Source organism: Notolabrus celidotus, chromosome 3 (genome assembly GCF_009762535.1).
Source record: "Notolabrus celidotus isolate fNotCel1 chromosome 3, fNotCel1.pri, whole genome shotgun sequence".
NCBI lineage: Eukaryota > Metazoa > Chordata > Actinopteri > Labriformes > Labridae > Notolabrus > Notolabrus celidotus.
Window position 1 is genome coordinate 25966963 of NC_048274.1, and position 26689 is coordinate 25993651.

Sequence of the window (26689 nt, forward strand, 5' to 3'; positions counted from 1 at the left end):
GTGACCATGACAACGTTATTATTTATAGATTGAGGAGCACAGTGTTAGCTTGGTCACCTACCTGCAGCAAGTGTGCTTTATGAACCAGCCCTCCCTCCTCCATGCATCTGTCTCATCTTCATTGATGATTTTACCCCCGGTGTGTGTTAGTGACACAGACACATCCACGGGGCGTCTGTTTACTATTTAAGGTACTACTATTTGAGGTTTGACATTGTTGCCGCCATTACCGTAAAAAGCTCTGCGTCTACAGCTTGATTTATTCTAGTTTGGTGAAACATCAGACACATTTAGTAAGTTTTGATCAACTCCTTGTAGTCAAAGATGCAGATTAATTTCAGAGTGCCGTGAACTGCCTGTCAAGTGCCCGTCACTACGAGGTGCATTCAGGGGCCGTCGTAAATGTGAAATACAGCCCTTTCATGGCATTTTTCTGTGAATCAAGAGAATCAAAATACAGTCACAGTGGTCACATCAAGAATGTTTTCTAAAAACAACTTTAATTTAGCGTATTTACTTTCCCCAGAGATGTTATTGGGGGAAAAAAGCAAAAAAAAAAACCCGCAACTTTCACCGCAATTTTTTCAAAAAGCTGCCGCAAAATCAGTCTTTTTGGGCCGCAACAATCACAAAAAAATCCCGCGAAATCCTGGAGGGACTGGAAAACACAGCAGTATGGCTTGAACCACTAACCTTCCTCCCTTTATTCTGTGCCTGCTATATCTCTGAGTGTTTTTGAGTTGCAGTGGTGTTTAACTGAAAGTGCTGCATAGATTCACACTTCAGACGATGATTCAACTGTGCTAACAAGCACAAACAGACAAAAGATATCTCCTCCTCTCTGTCTGTCCTCTGAGGAGCTGCACGAACACAGTTGTTTCATCTGCTCTGCACCTCCGAGCCCTCAGAGTTTACATCTGCATGTAATATAGGACAGAAATCTATATTTCTGAGTCTCTTTACACCACACCTATCCTATTCCTGTGCCTGAACCTCTACCACCATGCATGAAGAAAGGCAGGTCACACACAAATACACACACCCTTCAGTTGTATTGGATCTTGAACCGGATGTGGTCCATCATTTTGTGCCCTTCAGTGACTGAGAGCCAAACTGAACCCTCAGTGCCTCCCCAAATGAGGCAGTATTGTCTAACAGGCCAAAACAAAGGATGCATTTATTCACTTTATGTCAACCTGCTGTGACATCATGAATATAAGGAAGAGAAATTGCATTTCTTCTGCCTGTCGGCCTGTGTATTATATACTGTCAGCTGCTTAGCTGCATCGAAGACGTTAAGCTCTTTGGGTCTGTCAGCCTTTAACTGTCCTGTCCAAAACAATCTGTGCATTTTGTGCTGTCAACATTTCAAGCTTTGGCAAATTTACAGTGAAATACCTTTTCTTCAGATTTCACACAGCCTGGTCATTGTTCATGATAAGGAGCAACTTTACAGAGGCATAGCATGTTGAACTTGTGTTTTTACATATTCAAAACAGCTTTAAGTAAATATTGTATGTTTAAGAATGTATTTCTGTTAGTTAAGAAGATAACATGGGTTGACATGGTGTGGTGCACTCTTCAGTGAGAGTTGAAGTTAAGGTGACATTGTAAGAAAAAAAATCAGCTGTAGCTTTATTAGCAAAGGTTAGACACTTTTACTCAATGGTGTCAGGAATCTTAGATTGTTGTCTGGAAGATTTACATTGAAATATGTTTAAGGTCACCATCTTTTAACCAAAGAATGAAAACAATAGTGACTGATCATCTGCTTCAGTTGAAAAAGTTCTTGTATTTGTAGTATTCCTACGTATTACAAACTGGGCATCAACTGTCGAGTCAACTTTCCCAGAAAAATTATGAGAGAGGAGGCTGAAGCTTTAAACTGTGTCTGATCTCTGCTGTACGGTGGCCCAGAAGGTCAACTGCACAAACACTGCAAATACAATTTACTGAACGCTAAAAATATTAATCAAATATAAAAATATTTAATGAAACACAAAAACAGTTAGTCAAACAGAACTAAGAACTGTGTAGATTAAATATGTGTGGCATTCAGTGAATTTTTTGTGATGATAAAATGTTTGAGCAGTTGACCTTCAGGGCCAGTGCTGCTAGGTTTAGTGTGAATGGTCATTAAAGCCCAACAAACAAAAGATTGATGACTTCAGAATAGAATTTGCAATGGGAGCAATCCAGACGAAAAAATAATTACATTTGAGATCCAGAAGACAAAACAGTCAGGCCATCATTGGACAAATTGTGTGAAACTCCATCAAAGCAATGTTCAGAACCACAACTTTATTAGCAGCACATTTCCATGGGTGCTACCACATAGAACCAACTGAGACCAGAACTGCAGCTTTAAAGCACCAATAACTAAAAACTTGTGGGGGTTTTGGACTAAATAGTTATCCAGAACATGAAACACATATAGAGGCTGGTGGCCAATTTCCATTCAACTACTTACTGCAAGTTATAAAAATGAATACATTAATCAGCATCAAAGTAATACATTACATTAACTGTACATTTTCATTTTTTTTGTGAACTCTGCTCAAATATCTAGCTCCTGGTTCAGATACTCCACATTCACGTCATGCCTCTATTATAAATAAAATTGCCTTGTGTTGCCATGCCTTGCCTTAAACAGGTGTAGAAATAGTAGAGAGACGTTGTGGTTTAACGAGCAGGCAGCCCTCTAATTGGAGCCTTTCATTCACAGTGTAGCTTCTAGCTTAGCCTTTTTAACTATACACGCCTGAGAACCATGGTTACACATCTTTCTGAACAGAGCCAGTAGACTCTATAGCTAACGTTAGCAGGCCCGCTAAGAACACGCAACATGTGAAAGAGACCGCACTGTTGACTTTTTTCCTATCTGTGCATACTGCACAATCCATGCAATGTCACAGTGTAAATATGGAGCGTATAAGAACATCAGGGTGGCTCAGATCAGATGCAGAGACATTTGGTGAGGTTTAGACTGAATCCATGAAGAACTCATCCACCTGACACTCTGAACCATTCATCTGCTTTAACCAAACCACTCTCCCGAATGTCAGAGGAGAAAATCACCAGACGATCTTTTTCATGTTGCATGTAGCAGGAAAAAGATTAAGTGGCAAACATGGAGAGAGTAAGGCAGATGTACTTGAAAGGAAAAGTAATATAGGCAGTGAGGGATAAAAAAAAAGACAAAGACAAATGCTCATTCAGCCAGAGGAGGAGGCAGGGAGTAATAATAAACTGCCAGAAAGTACTTCAAACTTTAAATCAGCTCTGAATAAGAGAGAAAGGGTTGTTTATACATTAAAATGTTCTGGAGCTCACTCAGATTGGATGACGCAGCGTTTTGCTGCCTCTAATATCAAAGAAAACAACAGCAGCTGTCAGGCACTAAATTGCGGCTGCTAACAGTTTGTGACAGGAGTGGGAAGAAAGGTAGAGCAATGGTAGAGAGAAAGCTGGAATGGGAATTCAGCTCTTCAGGGTTTTGATATGAGGCAGAAAGCTGAAGGTAGAGGGGAGGGGTGAAGGGAGGAAAAAAGAAGGGATTTAGGATAAAGGGGAAGAGATAACATGAGAGTGACAGGTAGAGGAAGAAAGAGAGAGAGAGAGGAGAGAGAGAGAGAGAGGGAAGCAGTGAGGTTTAATAAGATGCTGACAGAGGGAGAGAGAGAGAGAGAGAGCATGTACATATTAATGTAAGCCTTAAAGAAACTGAAAAGCTGAATGTTGGGACTCTTTGAGAGTCTTTTGTCACGGGAAAGGTGCAAATGAGTTCACATGCCTCCCAGAATACAGTTCTTCAGAGTTTTCAAATCTATTCATAGATTTATATTGGAAAGTTTTCCCCTGAAGATCTGTTTGTGCTCTGTGAGAGTGCTGTGTGAAAGTGTGAGAGTGAAAAGCAAGTAGACATGCCAAAACTGTGACAATAAACCGTTTACAAACAGAGAAAAACAAAGTTAGATGAGTTATGTGCACTGAATTTAGAGAAGCATTAACAAAAGTTTGAAAAAGGATGAATCCTGATGCAGTTCCTATGCATTTTAATACACTTTTAAATTAGTTCCTTATTTTTTGCACTATTTGTCATGTGATTGTTTATAACTCTCATATTTCCAAGGATAATACCAGAAAGAAAATATTGTAACAAAGAAAACTTTGACCCATGTTTGTATGAGTCTAAGCTGCAGGTGTCTTATCTGTGTTGTAATACTTGGTAGTGTCTGAGTATCTGTCCTCTGTGTCTCACCCCTTAGGTGAAAGTGATGGTGCGTGTGTGCCCAGTGTCTCAGACAGACGCTGCAGAGTCCAGCTCCTTCCTTAAAGTGGATCCCAGGAAAAAACAAATCACCATCATGGACCCCTCAGCCAATCAGACACCAAGCACCGCGTCCCAGAAAAGGGCTGGGGCCAATCAGGTGCCTCCAAAGATGTTCACCTTTGATGCTGCGTTCCCTCCTGATGCTTCACAGGTGAGGGAAACTACGCACATACATGTGAATTTGGTATTTAACATTTTTCATGACGTAACACTATTTTTCTAGAGCCATTTATGTTTAGCTTTAATAAAATTACTGTGAGGCTCTGGTCAAAGCTAAAAAGGTCCAGCCACCAGCAGCAGGTTTTCTTTGCAACCAGAAAAGAAACAGCACCAGCACTAAACAACCAGCAATACATCAGACTTAAATATCTAACATTTCTGTTTGCATGTGTACAAGCTCCTGGTACCGACAGGTTTATTCTTTAACTTTGAACACAGTCAGGCTATCTTCTGTTTCCCATGCTTACAGTCTTTATATTAGTCTAAGGGAACTGTGTCCTGGTTACAACTTTGAAAACTTCACACAGACATGAGGGTGTTATTGATGTTAACCTCTAACTGTTAGAAATAGAGAAATATAATTCCAATAATGTAAATCTATTATTTTAGCAGTAATAGAGTTAAAAGTTGAAATATACATGCATCTATTTAATCACACAGGTGAGTAGGAGAGTAGTGAGGCGATCAAAAGAATGCAAATTCCTACACATTGTGTAGTTTGCACAAAATACATTGATAAGCAACATTTCAGTATTAGACTCTATGCTTGTGTAATGAAGGTCTGATACAGAAATTTTGTTAAAAAATACTTATTTCTGCGAGTTAAACAGTGGTTGGGAGTAATTTAGTAAATATAAAATCAAATTGAGCTGAACGCTGTGTTTGTATTTGATTGCTCTACTTAATGATCAGCCACAAATGTGCAGTAAAAACAAATACTTCAGTCTTAAATTTTATTCAGCAGTTGAGACTCAATATGAGAAATAAAGGGGACTATCTGGGAATAATACGCAAACAATTCCAATTGGAGTTTATGGATGCGTCTCAAACCCATGCTGCTAACAAAGTGTGATTTGTAACACAAATGAGGAAACACATAATTAGTCTTTGATTGGTCTACTCCTAGATGGACAATCACCCAAAAGCACCACTCTTTAAGATAGTTACTAAATATGTCATATTCAAAAGGCAAAAACACAACACCAGTACACAAATGGTCAAAATATATCTATGCACTCATGTAATGTATGCTGTTTGTGACTGTATGCTACATCACTCCTCATTTGTTTCTCTCTGTATGCCTGTTGCTAGGCGGAGGTGTGTGCAGGAACAGTTGCAGAGGTGATACAGTCAGTGGTGAATGGTGCAGACGGCTGTGTCTTCTGCTTTGGACACTCAAAGCTTGGTAAACCTCTCACACACTTGCACACAGACTGCAAAATTCATAGGGAGTGTGGCATGAGTGGTGTTTTGTATGTTTGTTTGACAGTCAGTGTGTCAGTGTCTTACTCAGCCGACTCTCATCTGTCAGAGAGAGAAAGGAAAGGATTAGTGTCTGCTGAGGCTGAAAGCATCCTCAGTCTGCTCCGTCTGTGTTTCTCTCCTCTTTTCTCCCTCTCTAATCCTTCCGAAGACGCTTTTTAGAAATGCTGTCTGAAAAAGGGTCAGGACCTCTCACTGTGCACACACACACACACACACATGTTTTTCCTTAACCCTGGGTTAACCCCTGCAGTGTTTATCCCTGTACATGGCTGCAGCATTATCCTTCCTGCCTTGTGATCTTCATATATCCAGTTTGTTCATCCCTTGAACTTGAACTGCTGGCAGACGACAAAAACAGAGATTTTAAATGTTGCAGTTCAGCAGAGAGCAATTCTCTCTTGGAGACTGAGCTATTTGAACAAAAAAATAAAGTTAGAAGTAAAAACATGTAAACTAGTGAGTTTTTCTTGTTGTGCTGGGGAATCGGCTCCTGACAAATCTGTTGCTGTCTATGAATTACTTTTGGCCTTTCACATTTAGCCAAGTGAAAGAAAAAAGAGCATGTCTTTAATCTTTGGCTGCTTTTTTATTTTTGCTGTGGACACCATCATGTATTAAACTCTTTGGGGTGATTGTTAAGAAAGGAAACGAAAAGAGGAAAAATCCATAAGCAGTCAGAAAATTAGTAACTTGAGTTTATAATACCTCAGGGTTTTTATACATTAGGTAAACTTGAACATTACAGCTGTTCCAAGCTGGAAAACATTATTGAACCAGAAGGATCAACCATCTGGAAGAGCAGTAACAAGTTTAATAAACACATTTCATCTTTTATATCAGGCTTCATCTCTTAAACTTCTTATATATTAACTAGATGACAGGACCTGCCATCTTTTCTCTTTATAAGGTCCATTAATGACAGATCAAACAAACACATCTACAGCTTTCAAAAGACACAAACCCAACATGCACACACATCATACAGCCTGTCTACATCAATGTAATGTGTCTCATCATGTTCACATGTTTTCATCTTTCAATATCGACACATGAAACTGCAGACAGTACAGTGATTCCTGCTGATTGATTTGCCGTCTGTAATATGACCATGGCTGAAACCTATACTCCTCTAAACATACCTCTGATTATCAGTGTTTGATGGGATGATAGGTGAAACTGAATCTTCTAGCCTCTCTAATCCAGGGGCTTTTCTATGGCTGGGAAATCCATCAAAGACAGTTTGCTCTTTCAATTAGTTTTACTGTTATATTAATGCAATGGAGACGCTCTGTCCTCACTGGTTTCAGTTGAAACTGCAGCTGTAGCAGTAGATGAGATCATTCTTTGAGATATAGCTCACCTAAGGCCACAGCTCTTAATGAGGCCACATTATAACAGTATTACCTCTTTCATAATTAAAATGGGAGCTGTAACACTTAACACATTTATCTTCGGCCCTGTGGCCCTCGGCTGTAGACAGATGCACACAAAGTCTGTTCATGTACACACACATGTACACTTTTACAAAGAGCAGCCTGGTTTTTATTGAATAGGAAAAATTAAATTAAAATCCAAATGAAAGTGAAATGAATGGTGGAAATTAAGGAAAATAATGAAATCCTCGAGTTTAAGTCATGTCTAATGGATTTTTATTATTGGTTATTGGATTATTAGCCTAAGATGGATCATCTTTTAATGAAGACGATAAGCGTGTGTGTATGTGTGTGTGTCTTTGAACTGATGATCCAATGCTGCCTTCTTCTCGTACACTGTCTCACGGACATCATTGACAGCTCTGCTCCATGAGACCAATTACTGGGAATATACCATACATCAACCACACAGACTCTCCCACACTGCTCTACAGACTGTAGTATACATCACTATGGTGCAGAGTTATGTTGGTCAGTGGAGGAATGAACAAGTTGACCATATATTAACAGCCTGGGCGAGTCAGAAGGAAACATTGTAGAGCCACACAAATATCAACATCGATATTTCATTTAAGACGAGACTCCCACTCAGTCCTGAGAGGTCAAAAGAGAAGAGTGTGTTGTTGAAGAGCTCTGTTTTCATTAATGAGGCATTAAATTGAGCTACTATAACTATAAAGGAGTCCATCCTATCTGATAGATAAAAATAAATTAACTGGTAAATCAGTTCAATGAATGTAAACGACCCAGTGTTTCTTTAAACCAGCTTTTACAATGCATTCTACTTTCAGATCTAATGCACTCTCTGACACTTCTTAAACAGAATCCCAGGGTTTTATGGCATTACAACAACCTTAAAAGGTTTCATTCCAACCCCATATTAACTCTACTATAATGTTATAAACCTTTCCTGATGTAACTGGCAAACTTGTTATGGTTGACTCCAGTTTATTCTGATAAACACATATTAAAACAAAACCTTCATGTTAAATGTACTGCCCACTCCAGCTCCTACACAATCACATATAATATGTACAAAGCTGTGTGAAGTATTTGATTAAGTGCTTGATTGTGTTTGGTCATTGCATGGCAATATTTTATAGCAACAGTCGGCTATTTCTCCAAAGAAGCGTAGAATAAAATAATTTGATTTGACATTGGTTTGTTAACTGTGTGGATAAAAGGCAGAAGAAGTTAAAGGAGAAAAAACTGTAGGCTTCAGCAGAGAACTCTAATAAGAAAGGGGTAAAGGGGTAAAAGGCGGCACCATTGGTTTAGTGGTCTAAGTGCATGTCCCATATACAGAGGCTATAGCCCTCATCTCAGAGACTGCAGGTTTGATTCCAGCCTCGGCCATTTACTGCATGTCCTCCCCCACTCTCTGCTCCACACATTTCCTGTCACTCTTCAGCTGTCCTATCCATTAAAAGGTGAAAATGCCCAAAAAATATAACTTTAAAAAAGAAAGGGGTAAACGATATGGCTATGTTTTGTGACTGATCAATGGAAATGGAAATGTCTGACTCTGACAGTGACACAACAGAAATATTCAATCAAGTGCAACTCTGATTCATGCAGTCCTGTTCACAGTGTTTTACTTAACCAGCAGTGGAAATATTCAGTTCACTGTTAGTTCTAAAAGTCCTGTAAGCTGATTTTAAGAAATTCTCAGTTCAATGTGAGTAACAAGCCAGGTCAGCTTAATTCAAGAAATGCACCAGCTAGCGTAGCTCATTTTAGAAAAGCTACTGAATTGCTAAGGATGCAGCTCATTTTGAGTGTAACAGACTATTTTCAACAGAAGCATTGTAATCATTTTATTATCACTAAATTATTCCCTGTAAATGTATGGTGTGAAATAATTGACGTCTTAAGTATGTAGCTATAAATAATATACAACACGTAAGTTAGCTTAAATGCTGTAACTTAAGCTAACAGCAATCACTTTTAAAGCAACAATTTTTCCATTACAGTTCAGTTAAATCAGTATTAATACAATTCTATTACATCCTGGAGATATAAGGTCTTCTCAATCACATATAAGCTTTGACCAGATATATTTTGTGTTATTAAAACAACAAGAAAGTGAAATATGAAGGTAAATACATGTTACAGTGATGCTGGGTGCAGCTCTTTTTGTTGAGCTTGTTTTGAAAACATTTTAAAACAAACCATGAAGTACCCCATTGTTTTGACAAATGAGTGGAGACGCTTCAGGAAACACTCCGGGAGAACAATGTAAAATTACAGTGTAGTTGACAACATCCCCTCCATCTTACCTCTGAACAAATCTGAGCACATTTCTCCTCCCTGCATCACAAGAGTCAGGCTTTTGATGTGCCCTGTTTCTGTGTAAGTGCTCGTGTCGGTGTGATTGTTTGTCATGACATATGGCTTTGTTTGGGTGTGTGTTTGATCTCCAACTCCTGACAGCAAGCACAGGTGTGTGTATGTGTGAGTGAGAGTGTAGAGAGGGGAATTGCCATCTTGTGTCTCAAAGGGACAGATCTGGGGGCTCCCAGCACACATGCATGCTCAGACACTCAAACACACACAGACTCACAGGGGTCTCTTGATGATATTCTTTTTGATATATATCCATCTTTTCATGTTCACCCTTCCCCTCTTTCATCTTTCTGTCTGTCTCTTCCAGGTAAATCCTACACGATGATCGGCCGTGATGACTCTCTGCAGACTCTGGGTATAATCCCCTGTGCCATCTCCTGGCTGTTTAAGCTCATCAATGAGAGGAAGGAGAAAACAGGAGCACGCTTCTCTGTTCGAGTTTCTGCAGTCGAGGTCAGTGTTATAGGAAAGACCTCAATTTTAAATATTCCCTGCAGAGTTTAACAGATGCCATCTGCGCTAAAGACATTAAAGAAAGAATGCCATTAAGTAGTTGTTGTGGTAGCAGCAGCTGTGATGCTTACACTGTAGAACATGTTTTACAGCCTCTGGAAATTAAAATCCACAACAACCTGCACACTATTTAAGCTCATAAACATATTACATATCATTTTAAGTATCTAAAAGTTTTATACACTGGCGTCAATCCAAGATATCATTTAAGATCTTTAATTTTAAATTGAGCTTTCACTCATACTTATGCTCCCATATATAACAAGTAGTTCATTCTTTAACAAAATCCCAGGAAAGTAACAGAACAGCCATTCAAAATTTGAGCCCAAGTGATAGCATCGTCTGTCCGAGTATGGACTACCATTGGCAATTAATGGCCAGTGTCCATCTCCAATGTCTATATTTGGTTACTCAAGTTCAGCCTGGGCCGTGATTGATATTTAGTGTTGATGTGTATGTAACCCCTTCACCACGGCTCGCTAAATATAACACACTTTAAGCTCAAAACGGTCTAGTGGTGAAAGAGACATCCCATTGTAAAATAACTGTCTAGGGTTAAAGCTAGGGTTGGTAGTCTCGGAAAACCAGCATGAATTTGAATGTAGCTTTTCCTCATGACTCCGTCTAACCCCTCCCCTCCTCCCTCGGAGCTCCTCCAAAACGACGCCCCCCCGCTCACATGCACGAGCGCCGCTGACTCTCAACCATATGATCGTGACTGATTCAAAACCGGTCCTCACCAAAACATTATCATAGTGAAAGTTAAAAACACAAACAAACATGGCTGCTGTTAGTACTCACAACTGTCATGCTAGCATTATCCAGTTGTACCGGTGACACGATATCAGGAGAAAAGCTATAACACATATAATACTGTAACAGCTCTACTGTTTGTTAAACGTGTTCAGTGTAGATGTTCTTAATTCCTACAGTGTTGACGGTCAGTGAAGGCATCAGGAGAGGTGTAGAGTGTGCGAGTGGGAGAGAGGAGAGGAGAAGTTTTTCATTCATTCAAACATTGATTGTTGCTTTGTTGGTTGGTGTGATCACGGCCGACAGTGACCGGTTATTAAAGCTCAACGTGTTCACGAATTGGCTCGTCATCACTACAGCATCCGGACGGACGCTACAATAAATACATATTTTCTGTAGGACTTACTGAACGTCATTAATTATTCTGCTTGTTGGTGAGAGCTTTTTAGACTCTGATCTGGACTACAGTCCTGAGCAAAGCACCTCATCAGGTCAGAGGGGACAGGCCCGAGGACGAGCGAGAGGAGCAGTAAATAGAGTCAGGGGAAGTAGAGGCAGGAGACGGGGACCCGGAGGAGTGCACGCCGGGGAAATGTACGCGCAGGAGGAGGGCAGAACGGCTGGACGGGATTTGATAGGTTTAAAATTTGGGGACCCAAAAAACGGTGATTGGTTGGTGTTTTCCCAGGTTTACTCCGGCTGTAGATAGCAGTTTTTTTCCACTCTTTTTTAAGAACACATCATGTAATGATTGCCATCAGGACATAAAGATCATTTTAACCAGTATGACAAAAAGTGTATCTAAATCTGATTACCAACCCCAGCTTTAAGTATGACTCTCACTCTTCTGAATACATCATTTAGAGGCTACCAGAAAAGCTAGGCAAATTACCTTAATGAAATGTAAACAAAATCCTTATCAACTTTAAGCATGCAGCAATAAAAAACACAACAAGGTATCTCAGTTTTGCACATGTATTAGCAGAACTTAAAATGTTTCACAGGAAATGCAGAAACAATTAGAAAAAGAGAACACCAAAGTGAGAAAATAAAATACCCGGGATATTTATTTTAAATGTTCTTTAGTCTGTTTTAACCTGAGTGGACTCTTTTAATCGTTTGTTTAGCAAGCTTGCATTTAGTTTCGTTGGCGCACTTTAATGTTGGAGCTCATGGAGAACACAGCAGCTGTATACTCCTTTTTGTGAAATGGAAACAACTCCTACCATGCAGAGGAATGTGTTCCTCAGTCTCAAACAGCACAGCAGCGATGGACAGCCAGGTAACACCACACACCCCTTAGGAGGAAGATGACGTGCTCTTCACCCAGCCTCGGCACCAGTGACACCCGCTGAAGCTCCTCGCGCCCGCGCTCTCTACTGTCGTCGGCACAGGGAAAAGAATCGGCAGCCCGGCGCTAACTCAGCTAGCTTCCCTTTCAGCTGAGAGACACACAATCTGTCGGCAGCAAACAGCCACAAAACACACGCAAAGCACAATGTGTAAACCGGCAACAGTCCAGAGTCCAGTAGGAGGATAAAACAGGATAACTGAGGCAATGTCGGTATTAATTCTCACACGAGTCTACAGCTCCGCTGCGCCCGCGTTCTTCTCCTTCTACTTCCTGCTTCTGGTCTCCCTGCACAAGATCACCTGAACTAACACTTCCAGGTCATTAACTCACTAATGTAAACATAACGTGGCATAAGTATTTTTAAAAGAGTATTTAAACACATTAAATGTAAATATTTTAACAGTAAATTATTAATAGAGTTCAACATAATAATTATCTGTGCATTCTTAAAGTTCTGTTGGTCTTACATCATTTCAATATGACAACTGAAAATTGAATCAGGCATTTTATCAATAAAAGACACTTTTGTGCCTTATCCAACAAAATATTAGTGATAATAATACTGATATTCATCAAGTTATTACATGTATTTCTAGTCTTCATAGCATTCTTCAAGCATAATTGCTAATGCTCCCTCATGCCCTTTCTGCTAACCAAAACACACATTTAACTTACAGATCAAACATTAAAGATCCATCAGGTTGGTCCAGTCCTCAACAGAACAGATTCTTTTAGATTTGAAAAAGACACTTGTGTTGATGGAAAGTTCAATGACTTGCTTTAGTGTGTACTTTCTCTCACATCTCCTTCTGCACTATGCTAATCTGGTACTGTGAGAAGTTACGGATATCTTGGAATGCACATCTCATATAACCTTACTTTGTCTGTGCTCACCATCACATTGGTAAAGAAAGCACAGCAGCATCTGTACCATCTTAGGCAGCTGAGGAAATTTGAGCACTGCAGAAAACGTTCTGCACAGCTACAATTGAGTCTTTTCTCTGAGGCTGTATCACAACTTGGTTTGGGAACCGCTCCTCCAAAGATACAGGCTACACAGTGTGATCAGGTGAGCAGAGCACATCATTGAAACTACTCTGCTGACCCTGCAAAATCTCTACATCAGGCGGTATGAAAAGATAGCAGAGAGGATCATTACAGACTTACATCACCCTGATCACAGCCTGTTCTAGAGGCTACCCTCAGGATGACGATGAGAGGTAGCTTTTTTCCCTCAAGCCATATGGACTGTTAATTCACAGACTTTTGTTTGACATTTGGCTGCTTATTGAACTCACTCACACTTTTGTCAGTGCAATAAGACTTAATATATACAAATATATATATTATGACATGGTCTTTTTTATTCCAGATGCACTCTGAAACGTTTTAAATTATGCTTTTAACATTGTTTTACACCCTATTAGGTTACCTCTTAATATATGTTAATGTGCTCTTTTATTTCTATTACTTTTTCCATGTCTTATTTTCTTGTGTTAGCTGGTGGATTTAGACAAACTTATTTCACTGTGCTTGAAGTTGCTGCAAAAACTTGTGACATTAAATAACTTTGAACCTTGAACCTTGGTAGAGAACACAGCATGAGCCCCCATTTCTCTGCAGAGCTGTCAGTGATTATGTCCTCTTTTATCATTAAGTAACTAAGCAAGAGAAAACTACTACAAAAATTGAACCCTGTGCATGAATCAGCATGATAAGAATGAGTTGTCCTGAGAGAAAGCAGGATTGAAAAAAATGAGATGTGTATTTTAATTTTCTCGTTTGACCCATGATCCATCTGTTTTTATGGAGGAGATGATGGGCTTTATGACCGCCACAGCTGCCAGTCACCAGGAGCTCTGAGTGTTTTGGATACACTTTCAGGGAGCGGTTGTGCCATCCTTCGTTTTATCTGGTCTATGGTGTATGCAAACTGCTAACTATGATATTTATAGCGAAGCCTTGTGAAACATTTAGCGACTGGTTGAAATTAATTTCAGATGGTAGGGCTTCTGCTTTCTCCTGAGATTCAGACCTAGACGCCTCATGCATGCTAATCAGATACACACTTTCTTTTTGTATTTTCAACCAGGTTTTCTATTAGATATCCAGCTTTTTGTAGATGTTTAATGAGATTCTCAATTTTGACATCATAATCACTTTTACAAGCCAGATTTTCTTTAATAAAGACTAAACTCTCCCCTTAAGATTTAGTCAGAGATGTGTTTGGGAAACGCTTTTGTTAGAAAACAACACATTGAGGTAACTACTATGAGATGAATTTGTATGTACTGTGTGTGTTTGTGTGTAGGTTTGGGGAAAAGAAGAGAACCTGAAGGACCTGCTGTCTGAAGTAGCTACAGGAAGCTTACAGGACGGACAGTCCCCTGGAGTCTACCTGTGTGAGGACCCAATCTGTGGCATGCAGGTACACACTCAACCACACAGTATAAGGTCCTGTAAAAATGTATAGGATAAGCCTCAGGCCTTGATTCAATACTGTAAGCTTTACATCTTTGTTATTTCTTGCCTAAGGCAGTTTGTGTTGTCTTCACTGCAGCGGGATGTGAACTCCAACTCACCTTGGGGCTGCAGATGTAATATGAGAGCTTTAGTACGCCAATAGTCTCCTTTTTCTTTAAATAGGTATATTTAAAAGAAATAGCTGACTCATTGATTCCTCAGTCTGACTAAAAATACATTTACCCACTGTGACTTGCTAAAATCAGAATCAAAGATCGAGACACAAAGAAAATGAGAGGAACAAAAAAGAAATGTTTTCTCGCCTATCTGTATTCGAGTTTTACCTTTTCGCATAGATGTCTGCGATTTAAATGAGACAATGACAATCAGCTCTGATTAGCATGACTCAGACAACACGCGGCTGCTGCTACCTTGCAATATTTTTTTATCAGAGGCTTTATTTGTTTGAAAGTCTCAGAAACTACTCTACTAAAGCACCAAAGTAGAAAATGATCAAATGTGCAGAGATTGGTGAGCTTGTGTGTGTGTGTGTGTGTGTGTGTGTGTGTGTGCATGCGGAATGTGTGTGCGTATTTGTGTGTGTGTGTGTGTGTGGTTTTGAGCCCTAAGCTATATATTTATAGGATAATGAGGTCTGATACAAGCACATCTGTGTAATCCTTAACTAATCTGGCATAATCTCATCAGTAATGATACCCTGCAGTACCACACAAACACACTCATATGCACATACATACACACATGCATAATCCCTCTCTCTCTCTCTCTCTCTCTCTCTCTCTCTCTCTCTCTCTCTCTCTCTCTCTCTCTCTCCCTCTCTTATGCCTGCTCCCCTCTATCTCTGTCTTCCATACCTGTGGACAAATTAGAAAATATGCTATTTGAACATGCCAATTCTCCCAGTACAAGCAGGATTCTCATTTTACAGAGTGTTAACAGTGTTTGGATGCTTCTTGGCAGGTACACTGAGCTCCCCCTCAGCTATGATTGAACAGTGTGCTCCCTCTTTTGTAGCTGTCCATCTCTTTTTGTTATGCCCATGAGGAAAACACTCACATTTTTGTCTTCCTCTGCATGTTTCACAGCTCCAGAACCAGTCTGAACTACGTGCTCCAACCCCAGAGAAGGCAGCCTGGTTTCTAGATGCCGCCATAGCAGCCCGCCACAGCAGCCAGCGCCCCAACACCACCGAAGAAGAACACAGGAACTCTCACATGCTGTTTACGTTACACATATACCAGTATCGCATGGAGAAGACAGGCAAAGGAGGGAGTAAGTTCTGTTTGTTCTCTCACTGCTATCATAACTTTTGTTAAGCTATGATTACTGTTATCACTAGTGATGCTTTTTATAATACTATTATTAATACTTATACATAACATCAACTAATACAACAGCTAACTCTGCTGTTGCAGATATTGACATTGTTAGCACTAATTATCTCTCACACGCCTTCTTTAAACCCTACATCTGTCAGTCAGCTGAAAGAAAGTAGACACAAACATGTTATTAACTGTCAAAACATTGCTTCACCACATAGAAGCAGACAACAAATATTAACAGATCAACATATTTACCAATAGAATATCTGAATAAATAATCAATAGTATATGTGTCAGAGTTGTTGACAGAGTTATATCTGAACCCATGAAATATGATTATATATATAGCTTCTGTGTTTACATTAATTTACATTTATTTCACACATTCACATATGGTTTGCATGAATTACTGACTGATAATGCAAGAGGAGTGTGAGTTCCTTTGTGTGTGACTGTGTTTTTGACAAGGACACAATGTGACAGATGAGGACAACCAAAGACAGTTAATTGTCCCTTTGAGTGATTATACAGCTGCAGAGAACAAAGCAGAAATGTTTGTGAGCATGTACACAAACACTTATACCACATGCTGGCAGAGGGGATGTATAAGGATGTCATAAAAAAAACAACAATGTGTAAACACACTCTTTCACCACATGTTTTCAGCTACATATGGCTCACCTAATTACAGTTTTTACAGCTTTGACCTTTATAGAACTACACTTTCTTTTACTCAGAAAGTATGAAAACAACTCAAGCTTTAATCTTTGGACATGTTTGTATAGATCCTCATTTTCTTTTAAAAAAATACTGCTGTGCACTCATTCCTGTTTAAGCTTTTGCAGGTCTTCAGCATGCATTTGATTTAGTTTAAGATCTTTTTTTAAAACTGTAACTTTTTCTAAATGTCAACTAAACTAAACCAAAACTAACAAGATCTGCTTCTACTTTGATAGAAACAACAACAACAAAATTGTGGAGTCTACCTTTTTACCTGACCTTGATTATGGTAATTTGTTGTACATGAATGCCACTGCTCAAGTCTTATATTTGCTGTGCAGTGTTTAACATAGTGCACTAAGATTCATTACAAGCTGTGATTTCCTCACTCACCTTTACACGTTATATTCTAAAGGTGATTGGATTGCTTTAAGTAGATTGGTATGTCTTCATTTCTAAAGCCTGGGTGGAATCGACAACCTTCTTTCATTGGGCATTGCACTGTTCGCTTGAGCAGTCTGTCGTCTTAGTTTATATTACAAAACATAATTAGCCTTGATGGTTTAGGTTCAGTGAAAATCTCTTGAATTCAGGCTTTCTGTCTGCAAATGTTTGTACTGATCATTTTAATGGTATATGTTTGTGCTGTGTGAGTCTCATTGTTGTTGTGTTTGTTGAAACGGTCTTACTGCCATTGTTGTACACATCTCCTTCAGAACAGAGATCTCAGAAATCTGATAATGAAAGTTAAACTAACTTTAAGTGTTCCTTAAACTTTATCCAGATACTTTCACTTTCTCCTGTGTCTCATACAGTCTGCTCCACCACCTTGCTTTTGTCTTTCCTCTGCCACTTATTTTGACCTATTTTGTCTCCTTTGCCAGTGTCAGGAGGCCGCAGTCGACTCCACCTGCTGGACCTTGGCAGCTGTGATGTCAGAGTACTTGGAGGTGGAGGAGGAGGAGGAGGAGGAGGTGGTGGTGGCGGTAAAGGCAGGGACAGCTCTTCACCCAGCTCGGCCCCTCTGTGCCTCTCTCTATCCGCCCTCGGAAACGTGATCCTTGCACTCGTCAACGGCAGCAAACACATCCCATACAAGTAAGGTGGTGTGCAAATGTTTGTGTGAGAGGAGAGGAGAGGAGAGGAGAGGAGAGGAGAGGAGAGGAGAGGAGAGGAGAGGAGAGGAGAGGAGAAACTTGGAAAGATGCTTTGAACACAAGGAGAATAAATGAGGTATAAAGAATAAAAGAGGATACACAAGGGGAAGTTTACCAGAAAAAGATGTGTGGAGAGGAGTGAAGAATGAAAAGAGGAAGAAATAAGCTTGCTTTTGGAGCTGGGGAAGGAAGTGGGAAAAAAGGATGAGAGATCTCTCAAGTTGTTTGAGGTTTGGGGGACTTAATGTTATAAACAACAACAGCTGCTGTTACATATTCATCATGTTCGTTTTGCTGCTTAACTGACTGGCAATGAGAGCAAAGGGAAGAGAGATGGAGGGATAAAAAAGGCAGGGATTGTAGCCAGAGGTAAAAAGTGAATATAAGAAGTAGTAATTACTGAAATTAAGTGGAGTATGCTCAGGTAATAATGAGTTTGCCCGGTATTTACTCAAATTGTAAATGTCCTCATTTCACCTTTCCCTCTGTTTAATTCCTCCTATGTCCCCTCCTTCCTCTCTCCTTGAGGGCTGTAGCTCTGTACTTCGTGCTGGGTTAATTTAATCACCAGCGTTTGCATTTACATTGCAAAACAACCTGCAAGCTACCACTGAGGCTGCAAGCAAAGCTGTGCTCAGTCTCATTTGGCACTGTTTATTGGGATTAAGCCTGGTTCAACAATGCTGCCATGTCACTGCCACTTCTCTCCAACCAAGGGCTGAGAACAGCTCACAGAATCACACATTTCTAAACAGAGCTCAATGGAACATACGTGGAGGTCAGTGGAGATGTTGGGTGTATGTCCCTGCAGGGCTTAAGTCAGCAGGATATACTAAGTAGGACTACCTAATAGGTATTGATTCAAACCTTAAAGAGTGTATTTGTCTCATTACTGGTCAAAATATCTCATTACACTTCATTTAAGCCACATTGGCCCGACAAGTCCAGACATAAATCTCATTTTAAGATACTAAAAGACAAAAATAAGGACTTAATTGGTTGTAATGAGTACAAATAACTGCCAACACAACTAACAAAATGTATTACAATTTTTCTTAAAAAAAAGATTCAGAAACTTGTTAAGAAAATTAGCATGCTGCATTGGCAACTATTTTTACTAGTTCCAACTCAGTCATTATTGTCAACTAAGAATATCTTATTATCTTGTTTATATTGTTGTCATATCTGGAATATGTGACAGGTCAATGTGGCTTTAGATTAAATGTAATGACATTCTTTGACTAATACAGACACAAATACACTCAATAACATTTGAGTTTATTGCAGTGTAGCAAACACTAGACCAGAGTCCAATGGTGGTCAATATTTGGCCACAAAGCAAAGGATTAGGGACAGATGAAATTCTTTAACTCTGTCTAAAGTTCATCCTGTAAGATTTCATTAAGTCTTAATTGGATCAAACTTACCTATGTTGAGATATATTTCTAGATGAGTCGACCTCCTTGACCTTTTCAAAGTTCACCAAGTGCTCTGCCTTGAACAACAATACAACAATATTAAAAGAGAATGGAACAAACAAAGAAATACTAGATTACATGTGAGGTAGGCAGGCACAACTTAAATTTCAACAGCAGTCAGGGATATAAACAGGGGGCTGAAATATTACAGAAGATCAGGGTAAAGAGAAGTGGTACCGATATTAGGCTCTTAACAGATAATCTCAAGATCAGTAGAACAGCCAAGAGCCAAACCTTTCTGAGCTTTCAATCTTAAAAGATGTTCTAAAACTTATTGGGAGCAAGTTCAGGTGTGCTGAAACAGAAATGATGATCTCTTTATTAAGTTACAGTTGAAATTCTTGATCCTGCATTTTGGACAAGAAGTTTTTTAACAGGAAAATTCTTAAGAGATCCAAAAATGTCTGCAACAAATTTCATTTCAATCCATCTTTTAATTCTTTAGAAATAAAAAAAGTCCATCCTTGTGGTGATGCCAGAGAAAGGTTAGGATCATCAGAGACATCAGGTTTTACTTGTACATATTTAAATGTGGATCTGCGACGGTTACAAAACCAACATTTCGTTGAAGTCCAGTTTGTGTCCAAGAACTCTGCCTCATTAATTTCTTCACACTTAAAGCCAGAGCCGGTCTGCCAGCGCTCCACGACTTCAGGGATCTGGTCCCACCCTGTTCTTATAATCCCAGTCCTTTTCCAGTGCTGTTGCTAGGTAACCAGTGAATTTATGGCAGTTGATCAGTAATATAATAGACATTTGTAGCTTTCCAGTTCAAGGAAAAATGTGCCGACAGTCGTCTGTCACTACAAAATCAACACTCTGGATCCAAGTCTCCCTGCATGCTGCCAGGCAGACGAGAGTGTTGCCATACTCATGTTTCAGACACAACATGCTTGTGTAGATTTAAAGGCTCTGCACACAGTCACTCTTCAGGGACTCAGTACAGCTCCTTGTCCAAAATTAGACCACATGCCATCTGGTTTGCTGTATCTCTCTCCTGGCAAGGTCCTCCTTCAGTCACAAAGCTCACTGATTCAACTGACACCCCCATTCCTGTGCTGTCTGCAGTATCTCTGTCAAAACAGACAAGCCATGGACAAAGATGAGAAAAGAGAAGATGCAACTTTGTTAATCCTCAGGGCGGATCTGGTGCCATATTGCTCTAACATTACAGTAAAAAGATAAAGTAATGCAAAAGAGTCACAGATATACAGTATATGAAAAATACAAAAACATAAAGTGCGTCATACTGTAAGATATTAAAGGTACAGTGTGCTGAAATGGGAATATTTGGTGGTGTCAGTCAGATCCTAGATTGAAACCCTCCCTCACTTGCAGGGTTTAGTGCAATGAAACTGTGCCTGGGATATCAATAAAGTATGTTCAGTTAGGTTACAATGTAAGGGAAGAACAGAAGTAATGGCATCATTGATTTTGGAGGTAGTGAAAACTAATATTGCACATAATAATGAAGAAAACATATTATTTGATATTAAACGTAATGCTATAATAAGATAATAATGAAAACTGGTTATGCACATGATTGTAAAAGTGAAAGTAATATTGTGTTAATAGCGTAATAGATGGATCAGTGATATTGCAAGTCCCTTGCATTGAAAAATATTGCATATGGTTAATGAACATGATGAAGCCAAATATTAAATAGTACTGCGACACATGATACAAACAAACATTTTCCATCTTTACCCCTGCATGGCCACAGGTAGAAAAGACATCCCATATAACTCTGTGGCACTCCCAGATGGTCTCAGTCTAGTACTGAAGGTGCTCTTGTAGGACTCCAAGGTGGCTTGTGAGAGGCAAGAGGTGATGCTGAATTACAGGGCAGTTTCCTCAGCCTACTCTTCCAAGACACTTCCACCCTAGTTTGACTCCAGGACAGACCAAACCAGCTTTCTTGATGAGCATTTTGAGCTTCATGGTGTCATTTGCCTTCTGCCTACTAAGCCAGCTGTTCCATATTTCAAATTTTCAGTTGTTGATATTGGCAAAACAAGTCTAGAAATTCCAGCACACTCTTGGAAACACTACAATCAAAACAAAAACAATGCCTTCAGTAATGTGGCATCTTGAAATGTGCTACCTAATGATTGTTTCTTGTAGGAGTGATCTAGGAATTTAGCAGCTACAATAATTAAAGGCTACTTTTAATCATAAAGAGCATCGTTTTAAACACAGTCACCTTCCTTGGGAGAAAAAGTAATAAATTCAAAGGCTGAATTAACATGCTAATGAATACTTCATGAGTCATGAATTTACCTACATTAATCTCAGGGAGACATTCAGAGCTAGAGAGAGACCGAGGAGAGGGTTTGTTAAAGCCCGAGGCAGCACAAAGAGAGAAAAAACGAGAGAAGAGAGGAGTAGAGCATCGACGAGAAAGAGGAGGTCAAGATAAGAGTGTGTACATACTGTGTGTGTGTGTGCATGTGAATGTACACATATGTGTGTAAGATGTGCCTGCAGGCTGTGTTTTTAGAAAAGGGGGACAGCAGTGTGAGGCATTGGGCCACAGAGGAGCTTTACTCACTGTCAGCCTGCAGGCCTTAACACATACACACACATGCACACACACATATACACACACACCCTCATACACACAAAGGGCTGTGAATGACTGCAGTGGCCCACCCAGGAGAAAGTCTTTTCTTAAACACACAGCCTACTTTTACACTCCCATCTGCTATTATAATCTCTATGAGACGCAGACCATCTCCCAATATTAGACTACATAATATCCTGAGTGCTTCTTTAAGACTCTGTGAGCTTTACCCGAAATAGAAAAACATTCATATGCTTTAGTTTCACACAGCCAATGACATCCATTCACTTGGCCTCTCAGCTTCTTTAACAGGAACAAGTTAGGCCCAGTGTCTTTTCTTTGATACTTGGACTATTCTCTCCAATTTGTGAAAAATGTTACACGACCAGGACAAGTTATTTTTAATCCTTCAATATCAAGCATGTGTGGGCGTCTGCTGGAAAATCAACCAGCTTTTGTCACTTTTTCAAAAAAAAAATTTGAGTGACCGTGTTCATTTCCAACGCTCACATCTCGCTGTATGTGTGTTACCAGGGACAGCAAGCTGACCATGTTGCTAAGGGAGTCGCTAGGCAACATGAACTGCCGGACCACCATGATTGCTCACATCTCCGCCTTACCGAGAGATTTCTCAGAAACCCTCTCCACCATCCAGATTGCTTCCCGGGTGCTCCGCATGAAAAAGAAGAAAACTAAAGTGACCGTGGTGAGTTAGAATCAAAGCACAATGCTTTATTAAATGTAATGTAATAACACTGAAACTCTGAAGTTCAAGGTACAGATGACTAAAATCAGAGGTAAGACAGAAAAGTGGCTGTGACTCAGTGAAACACATTCATCCTGCACATTATCTTGACATTGCTCTGCATCATGTTACATTTTATTTTTGTTGATGAGGAAACCGTGGTCTTGCATAACTAACTGCAAATTACTTTTAATGGTGACTCATTTGTGCACCAAATATTGTGCATTCCTTTTACTTATCTCTTTTTCAATCACTACATGAGCCTGAAGTGCTGCTGACATCCTCCTTTGCCTTTCACTTCATGCCCACTTCTTTCAAAAATCAGAAGAAAAAAGGGGTGAGGGCTTCAGCGCTCTAAAAATAAAATCTAACTAAAGAGAGAGATGGGGAAACCTTTAAGTGTCTGTGTGTAATAGAAAAAGGAAAAACTAAATTAGTTTAGGGCTCTTATCTTCAATCTGTTTGCTTTCTCAGCTGGTGCATGATCTGTATAGATTTAAACCTTTACTTTTCCTGGTCTCTCTCTCCCGTCTCTAACTGTCGATTAAATGCTAGAAAAAAAGATCTCTCTGCGAATCTAAAAGAGAACATTTTCTCTCTCACCGCCCAACTCTGCCACGTCCTCTTCTGTCTCTCTCCTTCTCCACAGCAGTACACCTCCAGCTCGTCTGGAGGAGAAAGCTCCTGCGAGGAGGGTCGCATGCGTCGCCCGACCCATCTGCGCCCTTTCCATCACCGTGGAGACGCTGACTCTGACCTTCAGTTGCTGCGTTTGTCCAGCGATCCTGATGAATACTCCAGCAGCGAGCAGTCGTGTGACACAGTTATCTACGTGGGCCCAAACGGGGCTGCAGTGTCAGATAGAGAACTGACGGACAATGAGGGACCACCGGAGTTCGTACCCATCATTCCTGCTCTGCTCAGAGGCAAAACGTCAGAGCAGCACCAAGCTCAGAGTCAGGCAGCCGGCGCACAGAACAAGGTGATTTACATAGATTTAAACTATGAGCAAACATCAGATGGAGATTTGTTGTTAAGAAACATGAGCTGACTTCTTACTTACCTGTGATTTCTGCTTCTGCAGGTGCAGTCTCAGCCAGAGGAGCAGCCCAGCGGCCCACCTCAGCCCCTCCCTCAACCTGCTCAGTCACTGCTCGGACAGCCCCTGGCCCCCGTCCCAGAGGAGGGAGCTGAGTGCCTCAAGTGCAACACTTTTGCTGAGCTGCAGGAGAGACTGGACTGCATTGATGGCAGCGAGGAGGTGACAAGGATTTTGTGTCCTCTTTACTGTTTACGAATAGAAAAAATATTAATATGTAACACATAAGACAGAAAAGTAAAGTGTTTTAATGATGGGGTCTGCATTTCACAGTTAATGTTAAGTTATTTAGCAAGTTGATGGCCTGTTATCGTCTGTCCTTTTCGATAAGCATACAACTTCATTTAAAAAACAATGCAGTTAAAAAGCCTCCCTGTTGTTAAAATATTTGCACAGCAGCATGTTCATCCACTTTAATGGGACAGCTTTTTTTATGTTGTGTGCAGCTGGTTATCTTTTCTTCTCATCCACCACCATCAAAGTCCTCTTTGTTTACTGTGTGCTCTTAGTTTTACAATAAAGGGGACAAATGTGGAGTATTTACTTTGTCAGGAATTCAATAAAAACCATCTCAACCTTTCTCATATGAAGAACAGAGATTCATCATCAATCTTTCTCCTCTTTCAGGTGGCAAAGTTTCCTTTTGAAGAGATTCCAGCCAGCAAACAAAGTGCCCATCAAGACCAGTGTCCATCTTTAGCTGTCCCAACCTCTGCACCTGCTACTGGACCGGATGCTGCAGAAATCAGTACAGGTTAATCTATGAATTACTTGTGAAGTATGTCAATTCCGAGTCCCGGTGTCTTTTAGTTAGTGGACATTTAGTCATTTATTAACAACTTCAATGACAGCAAACAAGAGACTTGTAGTTATGTAATTCAGCATTTATATAATACTCATCCCTTGGCTCTTGCAACACTTTAACTCTGATTTTGTGATTAAATGTTCTTGTCCATCATCTCACAGATTCTGTAGATAGTGTAGGAGGTGTAGAGCAGTCCTCAGTCTGCTCATCAGCTGTAGCAGCCCCAAAAAGGAGGACCAATGACCAGCAACTACAGGAGATCAAGGAGGTGGTGGAGGAGGCGGAGCTGGCCGGGACCATGATCCACAACCTGACACAGAGTTCTGGTTCCCCCATAGTTACTAGTGCCAGGAGCATTACAGGAAGTAACTGCATCACCTCCAACCCACTGCAGAGGGCAAAGAGCTCAAGTTTACATGACAGGTGAGGACAGGTGATACTCTCTGCCTCACTGTGACAATGAAATACTACATTGTATTTGACGTCATGTTCCCTACAATGTCTGTCTGAACAGCCGTGAGAGTCTGAATGCAGGGAGCAACGCTGATGGCAAGGCACGCCCGCTAGGATCCCCACGCCTCGGCATCGCCAGCCTGACAAAAACCTCAGACTACAGGTAGAGTTGATGCTTTGTTTAATAATATTAATGTTCTTGAAGAAATGTACATATTTACTTTCTCAACAGTAAGTAGCTATGATTGACACGATGTGTACTGGTGTAAACATTAGCATGACAGACCAGCAGCATAATGTTTGATCTTGTTTTCCTCCTCATCAGACCTCCGTCCTCTCCGTCCCAGCGGTGTAAAGTCTACACGCAGAAAGGTGTGATGCCGGCAACTCCTCCTCTGTCCTCATACACTCTGGCTCAGGATGGTCAGACCACAGAGGCTCTAACCTCTGATAGTACGTATCATGATCATGTTTAAGATTTATAATTATGCCTGTGGCCAAATTTTGAAATACATGCTTGATTTAACTACTGATGAATGTAATTCTGACTCTGTGTACTGTAACTTAAACCATTTATAATTAATACAATTGGTTTTCTTTATCTTTTAACATTAATTTTCTGCACATAATTAAGAGTATTATTCTTAATTATGGATTAATCCACTTAATTTAACTGCATTCAGAACATCTCATCCATTCACTGCTGATTAAAAAGCCTGATCATGACACAGCCCGTCACAGTCTATCATAGTGTGATGCTTATCTTCATGTCTTGTGTACTTGTAAAACTAAAGTTAGTAAGATGACATATGTACTGTGTTTCTAACCTTGCAGACAGTTTGGCTGCAGACAGTGGCCGGTCGTCCACGGAATCCCCGCTCTCCAGGACTTCTCCAGTGGGCATGAGCCCACAAGTCAGAGAGCCGACTCAATCTCTGTCTGCCAGCCTGGGCTCAGCAGAGACTCTCTGTGACGATGATGTCCCTCCCATTCCCCTGGACACACACAGGGATGGTGAGTTGCAGAACAATTTGACAATTTTTTTTAAGTAAAGCAAAACAAGTGATCTACATTATGAAAGACACTCAGAATAATGTTGTGTTGAGAAAGAACATTTCGGAACTTAAACAAGCTCTCAAACTCTGCTCCCCTGCAGCCACAGGACCAGCAGTATCTATAGCAACAGTTGGACCTCTCTTGCACGTGGAGGATGAGCTGGTGTACACTGTGGGCTCTGGTGGTGAGGAGGATCTTGGTGTTACAGCTCTCATGGAGACTCAGGGTCTGACCTGTGGCCCGACGAGCATCATCAGCTTCAACAGCAACTGCTGCTCTGTCACAGATCTCGCCTCGGGCTCTCAGGCCGTTTGCATCATCAGCAGTGCTGCCGAGGAAGGAGCTGTGGAGGATTATCACATGGCTGCAGGCCCAGTGACAACCTCAGGGGTTACAGAGGTTGTGGCCATGGCAGAGGTTAGTATGACTGACAAGCTTTCGGTATTTAAAGAGTAAGAATGAAATGCATGGCTGAGCACTGATGGAAAAACTGTTTCATAATAGCCATTGTCTGATTGGCCTATGAAAGCAGTGACTCCATTACGAAGGATAATAAGCCTATCAGTCCTAGATTTTTTAATTTAAATTCA

General features: G+C 40.3%; 1 protein-coding gene across 1 annotated transcript in view; it reads left to right on the forward strand.

The window, feature by feature from the left end:
• kif26ba (kinesin family member 26Ba) overlaps positions 1-26689 on the forward strand; it is a 116654-nt gene that overhangs the window by 75817 nt on the left and 14148 nt on the right. The window contains exons 9-23 of the mRNA XM_034680875.1: positions 4269-4484; positions 5645-5738; positions 9905-10050; positions 14529-14645; positions 15787-15973; positions 17628-17841; positions 22476-22647; positions 23336-23668; positions 23771-23947; positions 24413-24539; positions 24752-25013; positions 25105-25206; positions 25369-25496; positions 25878-26057; positions 26200-26516. Coding sequence (XP_034536766.1) covers positions 4269-4484; positions 5645-5738; positions 9905-10050; positions 14529-14645; positions 15787-15973; positions 17628-17841; positions 22476-22647; positions 23336-23668; positions 23771-23947; positions 24413-24539; positions 24752-25013; positions 25105-25206; positions 25369-25496; positions 25878-26057; positions 26200-26516 — 2772 coding nt within the window. The remainder of the gene's footprint in view (positions 1-4268; positions 4485-5644; positions 5739-9904; positions 10051-14528; positions 14646-15786; positions 15974-17627; positions 17842-22475; positions 22648-23335; positions 23669-23770; positions 23948-24412; positions 24540-24751; positions 25014-25104; positions 25207-25368; positions 25497-25877; positions 26058-26199; positions 26517-26689) is intronic.